The sequence below is a fragment of the Bombina bombina genome, chromosome 5 (genome assembly GCF_027579735.1).
Source record: "Bombina bombina isolate aBomBom1 chromosome 5, aBomBom1.pri, whole genome shotgun sequence".
Classification (NCBI taxonomy): Eukaryota; Metazoa; Chordata; class Amphibia; order Anura; family Bombinatoridae; genus Bombina; species Bombina bombina.
In genome coordinates, this window is record NC_069503.1 from 345,030,979 (window position 1) to 345,047,786 (window position 16,808).

The 16,808-nt window shown below is 39.8% G+C and overlaps 1 protein-coding gene across 1 annotated transcript; it reads right to left on the reverse strand.

The window, feature by feature from the left end:
• Window positions 1-4,070: 4,070 nt before the first annotated feature.
• TOMM7 (translocase of outer mitochondrial membrane 7) lies at window positions 4,071-12,685 on the reverse strand. Its single transcript, XM_053715726.1, has 2 exons — window positions 12,556-12,685; window positions 4,071-4,123 (listed from the first exon to the last, which is right to left on the reverse strand). The coding sequence occupies exons 1-2, from the start codon at window positions 12,656-12,658 to the stop codon at window positions 4,071-4,073; spliced, it is 156 nt and encodes a 51-aa protein (XP_053571701.1). The 5' UTR covers window positions 12,659-12,685.
• Window positions 12,686-16,808: the final 4,123 nt, after the last annotated feature.

Here is a 16,808-nt window from a genome sequence, read left to right on the forward strand (position 1 = left end):
TATGCAGTTGCTCTAAGACTGAGACTGTTTTGAAGGTTTCCTTTTGTATTTTAATGTGAGCAGCTACTTTTAACTCTGGCGTGACTGGAATCTAGAGATGTGCTTTTGTGAACCTCCAAAATGCGGAAGGCAATGGCCGTTCTGATATTTTTATTGCCAAATTTATTCTTGTGCAACAGAAACACCCTAAAATCTGTGCAAATCCAGATTTTAGCATGTTACCTCACAAGAATGAATTTGCAACAAAAATAGCCGAACGCCATGAAGGTCCGCCTTCTTCTGCATTTAGAGGTTCACGACACCTCAATGCACATCTCTTCATTAGCCACAACAGTGTAAGTGATAGATTTGTTTTTATGTTTAACATTCTATGAATATTGCGCCACAAAGACAAGCAGACAATTTCCATCAGTCACTCAGTACATGGGGCCTTAACACAAAATTATTATTTTTTTGTAAAAGATTGTTATGTGGAATATAAAAGAAATGCTTTTTTTCTAATTCTGCTTACAACAGTATGGAACCACCAATATGCACATTTACCATAACATACTTAACTGAAGTGGTGCTTTTAAAATTAGTATGATGTTTTAAATGTTTTAAACTCAAAATCAGTGTTCTCCCCAGCTTTTTAAATTTGTGCATATATTACTGCCCGCCGGCTAACATTTTAGACAATATTAAGGTAAAATGAACTAATATTTTTTTTCAATTTTTATTGCACAAATTCTCATTAAATAAATGTATGTTAAATTATGCAATTATTTCGTGCTTTGGTAGCAGAAACTGTTATAATATTAGAAAGAATTACACTGCTTCTACACAGATGGCAACATTTTTTTCTGGAGAACACTGTCGTTTATGCATCAACTTGGACTTTTTTTTACAATTATAATATTCAACAAATATTAATAACTTATGTGAAGACCATAATACTATAGAGGGGTGCCATCTAGTGGCAAAAAAATAAATGATAAATAAAAACAAGTAGATAATAATGATAACAGTATCCTTTAGACAATTGCACAAAATATAATCAGAACAAAAGGGGCCGATTTATCAAGCCCCGAATTGGGCCGTATACTCCTGTTTCTGCGAGAGCTTTCAGGCTCGCCGGAAACAGGAGTTAAGAAGCAGCGGTCTTACGATTCCTCTGAGGCTTCAGACATCAATCAGCCCGATCTCATACAATCGGGTTGATTGACACCCCCTTGCTAGTGGCCGATTGGCAGCGAATCTGCAGGTGGCGGCATTGCACAAGCAGTTCACCAGAATTGTTTGTGCAACGTTAAATGCAGACAGCATATGCTGTCGGCATTCAGCGATGTTGGGCGGACATGATCCGCTACAGCGGATCATGTCCGTCCAACTGTTATTAAATCAGCCCCAAAGTCTCTAAAAGTTCATAGTACATCCATGCTGTTCTCTGTAGAGGGTATGGTTCAATTCTCAAGATCAGCAATCTGTAGGTGATAAGCATTAAAGGGACAGTTCACCCAAAAACTTTCTCCCCTTTAAATTATTCCCAATGAACCCTTTTACCTGCTAGAGTGTATTAAATTGGTTGCAAGTAGCTCCTTTACTCCTATTTCAGCATTTGAAATAGCTGATTTAGCTTGTGGTTTCCCAACCTATACTGAAAGTTTTGATACTGGCGTATACGCTATTCACAAGCATAAGTAAACACAGCCAGCAGAAGAGATTACACCCTCAGTGGGGGGCATGATAGTTAAGTAATAAAATGATAATTTTCCATTGTTCTATCTATGTATTGAGCTTTGGTGTTCCAGACAAATATAAGATAAGGAAGCAAGTCTGTGTACATAAAAGTGATAACAAAATGAGATCTGATATTACCTGAAGCTCAACCCATTGTAATAGGCTGTGGTTTCAAAGCACAAAAACAGCTACTTCATATACACAAATAAACCCGAAAATGCAATTTCTCAAATATTTTATACTCTGCACCTGTTAGTACAAGTCACTGTAAATACATTAATCGAAAAACTATTTTACAGTGTACTTTCCCTTTAACATATCACTCTTCATCTGACTGTGCTAGGCCATGTGTCGCCCCTGTTTAATGTGAAGTTGGTCTATCACCTTTATCTTCTACGTTAAGAAAATTAAATTTGATAATAATTGGAACTTGCCTCAAAAGATTAAATGAAAAATGATAATTATGGCATAAGTTAACAAGATTATATACAGAGACAAAATTATGCTGAAAAATATCTCTAGTTTTAAACAATTAGATGGAGATATACTAAAAATTGTGCTTGAAAAACTAGTGCTGAAGTATAGAAATGCCCAGATTCTGGAAAGTACCCTATATGTTTCTTATAAAGAAAGGACAACTAATACTTTAAAATGGACATTCAACCCTAGGATAACAAGCTACAACATTGTGGTGTCCATTACTTGAGAGCCTAAGGCAGAACATGCAGTGACCTGAGATGTCATCGCAGAAAATGCAGGACATATGCAGGAACTGTTAGCACTTTTGCATTTGCAGTGCTGCTCCACATCCAGCTGTTCAAACAGCACTGTGCTCTGGCTGGATTATGTAAGTTAACACAGCGCACTGCTCCCTAGCTTTTCCCTATTTGCAAAGCGGTGACCCCTGAATGTAAGACATTGTTGTGAGCTCCCATTTTATTACTACATTATAGCTTAGAAATATGTGATGTTACACTAAATGCAAATTAAACATTTATTCAAAAGACATTTTAAAAACTTAAAATTTATTTTTGTTCTCTGCAGCTAATTTGCAATGCAATTTTCATCTTCTGCAGTATAATAAACAATTTCAAAAACTGCTTTATTCTCCAGTTAATAAACACATTGCAATTGAGCTGGTGTTTCAATGTAACTGCCTAATTTAAAATTGATTTAAATAGCAAAATGACCTGCAGAAAAAAATCCTCTAAAAAAAAGACTCATTGCAAAACATGTGACTAAAGATTTTCTTAATTAAAAAGGGGAACTTTAACTTTCAAGAGAAACTTACATTTCCATGATTTAGATTCACCATGCAATTAAAAAACCTTTTACTTCTATCATGTAATTTTCGTCATTCTCGTATCCTTTGTTGAAAAGCATACCTAGTAGGTAGGCTCAAGAGCAGCTGCACACATTTACCTCGTCATTGGCACAGATAATGTGTTTATCTCCCAGTAGTGCATGCTGCTGCTTTTACAATACAACTCACTGCATCCGCTCCCTCAAGGGAAGACCAGACCTGAAGCAGAAGTCAGGGCCAAGACTGGGCTACCAGAGGTGCGGCATCTGGGGCCAGCCTGCCACAATTTTAGGGGGTGGTTGCTGTGTGCTAGTGCACCAGAAGGCATTACACCCGCTGTACCTATTTCACTTTTATACCCCTTTTCCATGCTGCCGAGAGCCGCAGCCACTGCAGCAGCTTGCAATTTAGAAATGGTGGTGTCCCATGTCAGAGTAGGTGGGGACACTCTTTATACGGGGACCCAAAGTGAGCATACTGATTGCGGAGCAGCTGTGCAGGTGGTGCTTTGGAGGCATGTGAGGCTGAAGGGAGCACTCCTAGGCACATGGAGCACAATATAAACATACAAAAAATGACAATAAAAGGTGAGTGCAACTTGCGATGGCCTAGGCTAAAGCTATAGATAATTAATATAATCAAATCGGATTTAAAAAAGCTATTATATATAACCGGCTACCACATTCTGTAGTGCCAGGTACAAGCAGGGGTACACAATGACACTGGTTCATGTTTAGTAAGTAATACAGATACATAAATATAAAATAAACAAATCAATACAAGAGGGCTAAGACCATGCTCCAAAGAGCTTTGCATAGAACAAAGAATCATTTAGAATTATCTGGCTCCAGTTAATTTATCTGCAGGACAAGTAAAGTTTAACAAAACCAGTTGCACATTTAGATAACATTAACATCCACTAAAGCCATTTCATTTGTTTATCCTTTGTGCAGTTATCCCTGATATTTATTTCTCCCACTACTTTATAGATAGTACCTGCATCTTTAGAAGCCACAGCATTCCTAAACCTGCAGCTCATAGCAAATATTTACCTAAGAATGTTCGGCTCAGGCATACCAGGCTCTGCTCCTCTTTTAAACCCTGAAAAATAAAAGTTTAGAAAATGGTTATAAAATGCTCAGACCTGAGTTTGCAAGGACGCTCTCACAAAAGAAGTAAGACAGCACTATTTGAGCTGCAAGCACAGAGTATGGGCTATACCTATACAACCATTTTTATTTTCATTGCTTGTTTGTTTTATTATTTCTCTGTATTGATGGCAATTGTACAGTTGGAAAATGCTCAGACATTACCAATCAGGTTTATTAAATATTAAAAATAAGACGACAATTTAAAAGCATGCTACTGTTTTAGCCATCAGAAAACCTCAGCACATTCTGGTTTAAAGCCCCTAAGTCACTACTGCCTCAGGCACTTCCCACTCCTTTGATTGCAGACTCTCATCAGTATTCCTGTATTTGCTATGTGCAGTCAACCCACAGTCAATGCAGTAATTAATTGGACATCTTTAAAAATAAGACTTTTTTTCTTTTTCTTAAATCAATTGAAAAGGTGCTTTTAAATTCTGTTTTACAACCCTTATGTCTTTTTTAAATACGAAATAAATATTAAAAATGTAATATTATAAAGAAGTATAAATTATAAAAAATACAAAATAAACATGCAATACAGCCTTGAAAAACTTTTTACGAAATACTTTTTTTCATGGGTCGTATGGAAACTTTGTAACAAGCATGTTTTTTGTTTTGTTGCAATGGAACATACTTATTTCTGTGGGACACCTAAATTATTATTCATCTGTCACACTGCATTGACGCCATTAATGTTCTACTTTGGTCAAAAATTAAATATATAAAAGGCATTTGTTTATTATTATTATTTGTAGGACATTATTATTGGGATAGTATTGTATATATACTGCTAGCATACAGGGAGTACAGAATTATTAGGCAAGTTGTATTTTTGAGGATTAATTTTATTATTGAACAACAACCATGTTCTCAATGAACCCAAAAAACTAATTAATATCAAAGCTGAATATTTTTGGAAGTAGTTTTTAGTTTGTTTTTAGTTATAGCTATTTTAGGGGGATATCTGTGTGTGCAGGTGACTATTACTGTGCATAATTATTAGGCAACTTAACAAAAAACAAATATATACCCATTTCAATTATTTATTTTTACCAGTGAAACCAATATAACATCTCAACATTCACAAATATACATTTCTCACATTCAAAAACAAAACAAAAACAAATCAGTGACCAATATAGCCACCTTTCTTTGCAAGGACACTCAAAAGCCTGCCATCCATGGATTCTGTCAGTGTTTTGATCTGTTCACCATCAACATTGCATGCAGCAGCAACCACAGCCTCCCAGACACTGTTCAGAGAGGTGTACTGTTTTCCCTCCTTGTAAATCTCACATTTGATGATGGACCACAGGTTCTCAATGGGGTTCAGATCAGGTGAACAAGGAGGCCATGTCATTAGATTTTCTTCTTTTATACCCTTTCTTGCCAGCCACGCTGTGGAGTACTTGGACGGGTGTGATGGAGCATTGTCCTGCATGAAAATCATGTTTTTCTTGAAGGATGCAGACTTCTTCCTGTACCAATGCTTGAAGAAGGTGTCTTCCAGAAACTGGCAGTAGGACTGGGAGTTGAGCTTGACTCCATCCTCAACCCGAAAAGGCCCCACAAGCTCATCTTTGATGATACCAGCCCAAACCAGTACTCCACCTCCACCTTGCTGGCGTCTGAGTCGGACTGGAGCTCTCTGCCCTTTACCAATCCAGCCACGGGCCCATCCATCTGGCCCATCAAGACTCACTCTCATTTTATCAGTCCATAAAACCATAGAAAAATTAGTCTTGAGATATTTCTTGGCCCAGTCTTGACGTTTCAGCTTGTGTGTCTTGTTCAGTGGTGGTCGTCTTTCAGCCTTTCTTACCTTGGCCATGTCTCTGAGTATTGCACACCTTGTGCTTTTGGGCACTCCAGTGATGTTGCAGTTCTGAAATATGGCCAAACTGGTGGCAAGTGGCATCTTGGCAGCTGCACGCTTGACTTTTCTCAGTTCATGGGCAGTTATTTTGCGCCTTGGTTTTTCCACACGCTTCTTGCGACCCTGTTGACTATTTTGAATGAAACGCTTGATTGTTCGATGATCACGCTTCAGAAGCTTTGCAATTTTAAGAGTGCTGCATCCCTCTGCAAGATATCTCACTATTTTTGACTTTTCTGAGCCTGTCAAGTCCTTCTTTTGACCCATTTTGCCAAAGGAAAGGAAGTTGCCTAATAATTATGCACACCTGATATAGGGTGTTGATGTCATTAGACCACACCCCTTCTCATTACAGAGATGCACATCACCTAATATGCTTAATTGGTAGTAGGCTTTCGAGCCTATACAGCTTGGAGTAAGACAACATGCATAAAGAGGATGATGTAGTCAAAATACTCATTTGCCTAATAATTCTGCACTCCCTGTATAAAGAGAAGATTGTGACTTACTAGTGGTGAGAAACAATCTTTATAATAGAATATTTAGGAGCCAGACAGTGATACTTGTAAAAAACAAAAATGTTAGGGGCCAGGGAAATAATTCTAGGAGCCACTTGTTTGATGAAGGGGTCACGCCCCGAAAACGTTTACACGGGATTAAACGTTGTTTTGCCATACGGAGAGTGCTCTCTATGGACTTTTCTTTGTATTTAACTCTGGGAAGCACCCCGGCTTGATTGTATCCAGGACAGAGAGTGCTGGCTTATTGCATCATATCATATTATATATATATATATATATATATATATATATTACTTTTACTCACAAACAGAAAGTTTACTGGAATTGATATGAATATGTGGGGGTGTTGACCAATGTAATAGGGAAACCTACAAAGTTTGCAGAAACATGCAAAATGATGGCCATTCTGTTTTTAGCTAAAGAGGTTAAAGGGACATTATACACTCATTTTTTTCATAAATGTTTTGTAGATGATTTATATAGCCCATAAAGTTTTTTTTTTCAAAAAAAAAGTATAATTTTGCTTATTTTTAAATAACATTGCTATGATTTTCAGACTCCTAACCAAGCCCCAAAGTTTTATGAGAATACCGTCAGCTACCTACTACAACTTGCTCCTGTTTGTGTAAAGGGGAGAATGAAGAAAAATTGATAATAGGAGTAAATTAGAAAGTTGCTTAAAATTGCATGCTCTATTTGAATTACAAAAGAAAAAAAATTGGGTTCAGTGTCCCTTTAACTCTCATGAGATTTCATAGTAAACTTCCTTAAACTAAATAGGGAAATAACATGAGTGTGCACAAGGCTCACTCCCTTGCCTGTCCCGGGACAGACATACTGATTTTCTGCTTAACCCCTTAGTGACCAGAGCACTTTTCCATTTTCTGTCCGTTTGGGACCAAGGCTATTTTTACATTTCTGCAGTGTTTGTGTTTAGCTGTAATTTTCCTCTTACTCATTTACTGTACCCACACATATTATATACCGTTTTTCTCGCCATTAAATGGACTTTCTAAAGATACCATTATTTTCATCATATCTTATAATTTACTATAAAAAAAATATAAAATATGAGGAAAAAATGGAAAAAAACACACTTTTTCTAACTTTGACCCCCAAAATCTGTTACACATCTGCAACCACCAAAAAACACTCATGCTAAATAGTTTCCAAATTTTGTCCTGAGTTTAGAAATACCCAATGTTTACATGTTCTTTGCTTTTTTTTGCAAGTTATAGGGCAATAAATACAAGAAGCACTTTGCTATTTCCAAACCACTTTTTTTCAAACTTAGCGCTAGTTACATTGGAACACTGATATCTTCCAGGAATCCCTGAATATCCCTTGACATGTATATATTTTTTTTTAGAAGACATCCCAAAGTATTGATCTAGGCCCATTTTGGTATATTTCATGCCACCATTTCACCGCCAAATGCGATCAAATAAAAAAAATTGTTCACTTTTTCACACATTTTGTTACAAACTTTAGGTTTCTCACTGAATTTATTTACAAACAGCTCGTGCAATTATGGCACAAATGGTTGTAAATGCTTCTCTGCAATCCCCTTTTTTCATAAATAGCAGACATATATGGATTTGGTGTTGCTTTTTGGTAATTAGAAGGCCGCTAAATGCCACTGCGCACCACACGTGTATTATGCCCAGCAATGAAGGGGTTAATTAGGGAGCATGTAGGGAGCTTGTAGGGTTAATTTTAGCTTTATTGTAGTGTAGTAGACAACCCTAAGTATTGATCTAGGCCCATTTTGGTATATTTCATGTCACCATTTCAACGCCAAATGCGATTAAATAAAAAAAAAAGTAAAATTTTTCACAATTTTAGGTTTCTCACTGAAATCATTTACAAACAGCTTGTGCAATTATGGCACAAATGGTTGTAAATGCTTCTCTGGGATCCCCTTTGTTGAGAAATAGCAGACATATATGGCTTTGGCGTTGCTTTTTGGTAATTAGAAGGCCGCTAAATGCCGCTGCGCATCACACGTGTATTATGGCTAGCAGTGAAGGGGTTAATTAGGTAGCATGTAGGGAGCTTGCAGGGTTAATTTTAGCTTTAGTGTAGAGATCAGCCTCCCACCTGACACATTACACCCCCTGATCCCTCCCAAACAGCTCTCTTCCCTCCCCCACCCCACAATTGTCCCCGCCATGTTAAGTACTGGCAGAAAGTCTGCCAGTACTAAAAAAAAAAGCTATCCTTGATAAAACATAAATAAAAAAAAATGCATATTTACATATGCTGCTCTGGAGGATCCCCCCTTAGCCCCCAACCTCCCTGATACCCCCCAAACAGCTCTTTACCCATCCCCCTCTAACTTATTAGTAGCCATCTTTGGTACTGGCAGCTGTCTGCCAGTACCCAGTTTATAGTAAAACCTTGTTTTATTATTATTTTAAAATAGTTTTCTGTAGTGTAGCTTGCCCCCCCCCAAAAGACAAACCCACCACCCCTCCCAGATCTCTTAGATCGATATAAATATATATATTTTTGGCAATCACTGCCACTTTCCCCCATACATGTTCTGTAGTGTAGCGGTTCCCACCCGCTTCCTACCCCCCCCCCGCGCGCGCGCACCCGGCGTTCCCGCCCACGCCCCCGCCCCCCGCCACATCATACGGCCCATCAATGGCCGCCCACCCGCCTCCCAGACTGGCTCCCACCCACCAACGAAACCGGCCATCGATGTCCGGTACAGAGAGGGCCACAGAGTGGCTCTCTCTGCATCGGATGGCCAAGGGGGGTTATTGCAGGATGCCTCGATGTTGAGGCATCACTGCAATAACCGGAAAGCAGCTGGAAGCGAGCAGGATCGCTTCCAGCTGCTTTCCAGACCAAGGACGTACGCCACACGTCCTCGGTCATTAAGTGTATTTTTTTAGAGGACGTGTGGCGTACGTCCTTGGTCGTTAAGGGGTTAAAGTCCTTTGTAATGGGGTTTGAATACTTATTACATTTTGAGGTAAAATATCTTTCTTTTTTACATAGAAATGTTTAGCTTTTTACAGCCATGCTGCATCACTTTCAAGTGTTTCAATATTTGGGTATCATAGCCTTTTAATAAAGGGATTATCTATCTTTTTAAACAAAAATTATGGAGTAGACTGTCCCTTTAAAATAAAGAAATTGTAAGCGCATGTTGAACATTCCAGAAAACCTTAGAAGCCATGCCACAAAATCCCAAGGATTTACGTATCCCAGAATCTCCTGTTTATATTTTGACAACGTCTGACTTATGTAAAATTTAGGATGTTGCCTATATTCATTTTTTTACTCAAGACTTTGTTGTATTTAAATCTATACCACTGCAATATCCCATATGGTTAGCTTTTTAGAATGTCTACCCCCACCAGTCATGGCTCATAACCAACACTACTGGGGAAAGATGCACGGTTCCTCCTATTTACTTCCCATCAGTTCTCTTAAATTTTCTTTATGCTGAAAAAGGGAAACTCTCATGTAAATAATACAAATTGTGTAAATGGTTTACAAAGTGCTTGTACACTAAAAAAATGAGTACAACAAATGCCATTCTGGATCATGTGAAATACCTCTAGGAGCCAATACAATAGAGAAGCCATCAATGCAAGAGTTATAAATTCACAAACATAAGAAGAGATGAACAAGGTAGTGTACAGATAAAACAGCATTTCCTGCTTATTTTATAAATAAAGCCCATATTTTCTATGCAACTATTTTAAGTTCTCAAACTCATAAAATGATGGACATTTCTAGGTTTAAAGGGACATAAAACCCAATTTTTTTTTCTTTCATGACTATGAACAGTTAATTGGAAATTTGTTTAAAATTGCATGCTTTATTTTAGGAACAAGAATGCACTACTGGGAGCTAGCTGCTGATTGGGGGTTGCAAATATATGTCATGGTTGGCTCACCTGATGTATTCAGCTAGATCCCAGTAGTGTATTTCTGCTCCTTCAACAAAGGATACCAAGAGTATGAAATACATTTAATAATAAAAGTAAATTGGAAAGTTGATTAAAATTGTATGCTCAATCTGAATCATGAAAGAAAAATATTGGCTTTTTTGTCCCTTTAAAGAGACATGAAGCCATTTCTATTGTTTTATTATTAACCAGTCCTAAAGTCTGTGTACACGGGCCACCTTCTGCAGTGAAGCGGTCCCACCCGCCCAAGCTCCCGTCCAGCCACGCCCCCATTACACCCGCTCCCGTCCACTGACTGATCCTTCCTTACAGCCAGGTATGTTTGTCCTTGCGCAGTCTCTACTGAGCATGACACTTTCAGACAAACATACCTGGCCTTTTAGATTATAGGATAGTTAAAATGGGATCCTTGTTTATAATTCCTCACTAGGCATGTGTTTATGTTGTTTTCACTGCTTTTTTTCTATTAAAATACTGTGCGTTTCCAAACCCACTAAGGGCATGTAATAACGTCTTCCTGATCGCACACATGTGCAATAAATTTGCATTGCATTAAGGGCTAGATTACAAGTGGAGCACTAATTTATTGTGTGCCCAGAAATGAGCACACAAATAACCAGCCACGAGCTTGCGGGTAACAATTAGCGCTCTAAATATTAACCAGAGATCAGATCTCTGGTTAATTTTCAAAATGTGCCCCAATTGCCCCCAAAATAAAGTGTGTTGTAGTTATTAAAAAAATAATAATAAAGAAAAGAAAAAAAGCTACATTTAAATAGCTGCAAAAATCATTTATGAGGGAGTAAAGTGCCTTTACATTGTGGTATATGGGGACTGTGTGTTCCCTGTAAATAGATATGTATATGCTTATATACATATATATATATATATTTATGAGTTAAAGGGATAGTCTAGTTAAAATTAATCTTTCATGATTCAGATAGAGCATGAAATTTTAAGCAACTTTCTAATTTCCTCCTATTATCAATTTTTCTTCATTCTCTTGGTATCTTTATTTGAATATAAGCTTAGGAGCCAGATCATTTTTGGTTCAGACCTGGGTAGCACTTGCCGATAGGTGGCTACATTTAGACATGTCTATATATGTCTCATGGCACGAGAACGATGATCCCATTGGAGCCTATGGAAGCGCGCTCCTGTGAGCGCAAAGCTTCTGTGTAATGCGAACGCGAGGTCTCATTTGCGTTGCACCTAACTTGTAATACAGTTCACTGGTATTACTGCGTGGAGCACAAATATTGCAGTCACGTAAGCGATATTTTGTGCTCCACTCGTAATCTGGCCCTAAGATGGTGGTGTCAAAAGCACTGTTGCTAGCTAGAGCACCTCTTTAGAAGAAGCACAGAGCTGGATCTGCATGTTAGTTTTCGGACAGCAACACCTCTGTGCATAGGATTTTTTATTTTTTTTAATATGAGCAAGCATGGAGTAAATTAATATGATAATGGTCAAAGATTTCAAGGTTTGAGAAATACCACTGGACCCTATGTTTTAAACGTATTCATCTATGTCTGCTTACACATTTATTCTAACTCCTAATAAATGTACAGCAGGTCCATTGATATCCAAAAGCTTGTTCAAAGAATTCATACGAAAAAAACAACTGTAATCCCTACACTACCTTATACTGTGAGCGGCAGAACATAGATATCAAATGCAACTTCTCTGTGTAAAAAAAAAAAAGATGCTATGAAGAACATCAAAACATTTTAATGGGGCATGTTTGCCATTTAATATGGGGTATTATTATTATTTCAAAGTTTTGTGTATTTATAATCACTACTTTAAAGGGAATATGTAATAAGACCACTACCCCGTAACTACAAGACCACGACTGCATTGCTAAGTAGTGTGCACACTCACTGGCAGCAAATGGTTTGGCTTAAAGCAAGAGTGGGCAAAGGGTGGCATAGGAGTGTGTAAATTAATTAGAGACCGACAGGTGTTCAATGTTTAAATGCAGCTCACACGCAGACGTAGTACTTCCGCTGATACACAAACCCTTGTACACACTGTAACGTTGACTTGTCACTGACCTAAATACAGGACGAGGGGGATAAATCCCCAGCGGATGGTGAACTGTCCGCATTTGAAAACCTTTTGCAAGCGCTGCTTAGTCTCTTTGCTCATCTCAGGCATGGTTGCAAGGACACGGGGAAGCGGAAGTGAAAGGACAGAAACAGGAAAGACTGAAAAAAATCATAAATACCCACGTTTGGGAAATGAATCTATGTGAAACAGTTAGAGCGCCATCTGTAACTCCAGAGTGAATTACACTGACATTTTCACCCGAAATTAGCTGCTTTTACGGTCAACTAGAATTAGATTGCCATCTGCTGGCCGAGATTCGAATGAGAGCCCGAATCTCAAAGCTCTCGGGTGAGGGTCTGGCGAGTTCGGATGTACAGAGAGTTTTCTCAAATATTCGTACTAGAATGGCAAATTTTAGCTTGCTTAAGAGCTCTTTATCTCCCTGCATCTGAATGTGAAGGTAAGACAACTATATACAATATAAAATGAAATACAAATACAAACCCCCCCCCCCAAAGATTTGCAATAATTTCTCTCAATACCAGCAGGTTTTTGATCAACGTGAGGCTTCTCAAAACACCCTGCAAACATTTGGGAATAGGTTTGTCGTGTTATATCACCTAATAATTGCTGTGAAATTATTTTAACCTTTTAAAGCCACTATGGCGTTTTATTCCGTCCTAACTGCGCTGGGCTTTAGCGCCTGTCATGAAATGCAGGACACGGCAAAGAGGGTACAACACTATTTTATTGTACAGCACGAGAATATACATCTGGTACCATTGATCTCTCTTAGTAACTGCGACATAGACTAACAGACCTAAGCCCCGCCCCATCCAGTGACGTCACTTCCAACTCTCATCACATCTTCCCCCTTTTCAAAGGACAAAGCATTTTTTTTTTTCATTTGGAAACAACAAATAGCAAGGTATACAAGAAGCATACAACAACAGTTTTGTATAGAATATAACAAATAACAGGTTAAAGAGAATATCTGTATAAACAACATGAATTACATCCTGACTTGAACATCGGGGTAGACTACCCTAGTCCACAGTGACCATGGGATTATTCTGCCCATACTTCCGGTCACTGCTCTAACTAATGTTAATCCCGATATCGGGCCAGAAGTTTCACCACTCTTCCGCTTGATGTAACTCTACATGAACTGTCCTCTGATACAGAAGAAGGTGATTGAGAGTCTGCTGGAGATCCCACCGGCGGTGGTACTGAGGCATCCAGTTCCAATCTCTCAGGTACAGGCTGAAGATGTTTTCGATTTTGAAGTGTAACTGTCCCTCCATCAGTAAGGACTACATAAGACCTTGGTTCTGGAGAGCGTCCAATTACCGTAGCAGGCGTCTTCCATTTCTTCTCATCATCCAGTTTAATTCTGACACTTTGCCCCGCATTCAGCTCCTGCAAGGGCCTCACAGAATGTCTCCTGTCGTAGAAGAATCGATAGCCCCTTTTTGCCTCTTCATCCCTCCTAAGGACTTTGTCCCAAGGAATAGAGCTAGTTGGCTAGAAGACACCCACAGAGGGTAAGGTGGTGCGAATCTGGCATCCTAGCATCAGCTGTGCCGGGCTAAACCCCGTGGCTTGAATGGGAGTTGCCCTATAGGACAAGAGGGCCCCAGTTACGGCTCAGATTGCTTCAAAATGAACTTTGTGGTTTGAACTGCCCTTTCAGCCATTCCATTGGCCTGCGGTTAATGTAAAATGTACAAAATTATATTCTCTGCTAAAAGAACTGAACTCTGTGGAAGCGAACTGCATTCTCCCTTGGCTGGCATTCCCGGCAAAAGGCACATGGCACATTTGACACATGGCTTGCAATGTCGGAACTGATCCCAGGCCACCATACTGCCATAGCTGCCCTTTCTCTGCACTTTGTAATGCCTAAGTGGCCATCATGAAAACTGTTTAACATCTCCTGCCGCATGCTGACAGGAATAGCAATGCGGTCCTGGAACAGCACCAACCCATCCAGCTCCGTGAGCTGCGACCTTTCTGACTGGTAAGAACTTAAAGATATCCAGGCTGCCCGACTCTCGGGCCAACCTTCTTTTATGTACTTTATAACTTCTTGAAGATCTGTATCTAAATATTTTCTTATTTGTTCTAGCTTCCCTGAAGAGATGTATTTGGAGGCCAGAACTGAATCTACATACACTTTCACATCTGATTCCGTTGAAGACTCTTCAGCAGCAGCCAGCAGGAGCCTGGAAAGTGTATCTGCCACAACCAGTTGTTTCCCCGGGACATGCACTGCCTGAACGTTGAACCGGAGCAGCCTCATTAGAAGTCTCTGGCATCTTAGGGTTGTTTTGTCAATATCATAGGAGTTGATTAGAGGGACTAGCAGTTTATGGTCAGTCTCCAGACTAAATTTCTCTAAACCCACTAGATAATGCTGAAAGCGCTCACATGCCCAAACTGCAGCCAGACACTCTTTCTCAATTTGGGCGTATTTTGACTCAGCATCCGTCAGTGTACGGGAACAGTAGGCGATGGGCTGTAGTTTGTTTTCATTCAACTGCAGGAGGGAGGCCCATAAACCATAACTGCTCGCATCAGCACTAACCACAGTGTTTTTGGAAGGGTCGTAGAACCCCCACACTGCGGCAGACCTCAGCAGGGACTTGACCTGCATAAAAGATTCTTCCTGTGAAGGTCCCCAGACCCAGGCAACATCTTTCTTTAGAAACTCTGTGATAGGGTGTAGTATTGTGGATAAATCTGGAAGGAACCTGCCCACATAATTTACAAGGCCCAATATTTGTCTCAGCTCATGTACATCAGAAGGACTTTTCATCTGTTCAATAGCACAAATTTTCTCGGGGTCTGGCTTGATGCCATCCCCATTGATGATATGCCCAAAGTAACATAACTCAGCTTTCCTAAAATGGCATTTTCTTTATTTAGCTTCAGCCCAGACTCTCTGATAGTCTGCAGCACACAGCTCAATCGCTGATCATGTTCCTCCAATGTAGACCCATACAATAAGATGTCGTCCATGATGACTGCCATGCCAACGTGGTCTCTTAGGAGAGAACTAATTTCTCTTTGAAAGATTTCCGGAGCAGAGGATATCCCAAAGGGGAGTCTGCAGAAGCAAAACCGACCTACTGGTGTAATAAAGGTAGTCAGCTTGCGGCACTTTGGATCTAGGGGTATCTGCCAGAAGCCCCTGGAAGCATCCAGTATTGAGAAGAATTTCGCCCCTGCCAATTTCGGCGCTATGTCTTCAAGTGTCGGCAGCACATATCTCTCTCTCTTCACCGCCTCATTCAGCCTTTTCAAGTCTACGCAGATGCGTACTTTCCCATTTTTCTTTGCATCAGGCACAATGGGTGCACACCAGTCAGTTGCTTCAACAACCTCTTCAATAACTCCCATATTCTTCATCCGCAGAAGCTCCTTCTCCACTTGAGGCATGAGCGGGAATGGAATTCTACGTGGAGTGGTAATGCTGTATGGGACTGCGTCACTTTTAAGTGATATTCGGACTGGGTGGCAATTCAGTAGGCCCAATTCATCAAACATATCTTCTGAAATCTCATTCACTCTGGCGACTAGGCCCAAACCACAGGCTGCTTTTCTGCTCAATAGGTTGTTAACACACTGACCTCTAATCACATTCACCCACATGGTGAATTTCCTCTGCTTGTACTCGCAGCTGGCAAGAAATTTCCCTGCACAATCAATGCGGCCACCAGGACTATGGACTTTTGTTGTAACCTTCGCCAGCTGAGGCTGTTGAGGCAGATTTATGAATGCTGCAAGGGATATAACAGTGATGTCTGCTCCTGTGTCAATCTTAAAGGCAACTTTGGCTACCATTACAGTAAGAGTAACCCTCCAATCTTCATCTGAACCAGGCCGTTCAACAACAGACCCTACAAAGGGGACACTTCTTGACCCTCCTGGTCGCTATCCACCTGCATCTCTTTAATGTATTCAGTTTTACACACCACTTTAAAATGGGCTATTCGGTTACATTTTCTACATCTTTTATCTTTAGCAGGACATATGACACTCTAATCATGTGTACGGTTGCACCGTGTGCAGCGGGCATGCTGCGCCCATCCGCTTCTGGGCCTATCTGTTGCCCTTGGTCTACCGCTCACACTGTGCCTTTCACTAGCAGCCCTCCTAACCTGCTGCACTTCATCCACCTTGGTCTACCGCTCACACTGTGCCTTTCACTAGCAGCCCTCCTAACCTGCTGCACTTCATCCACAATACTCTCAGA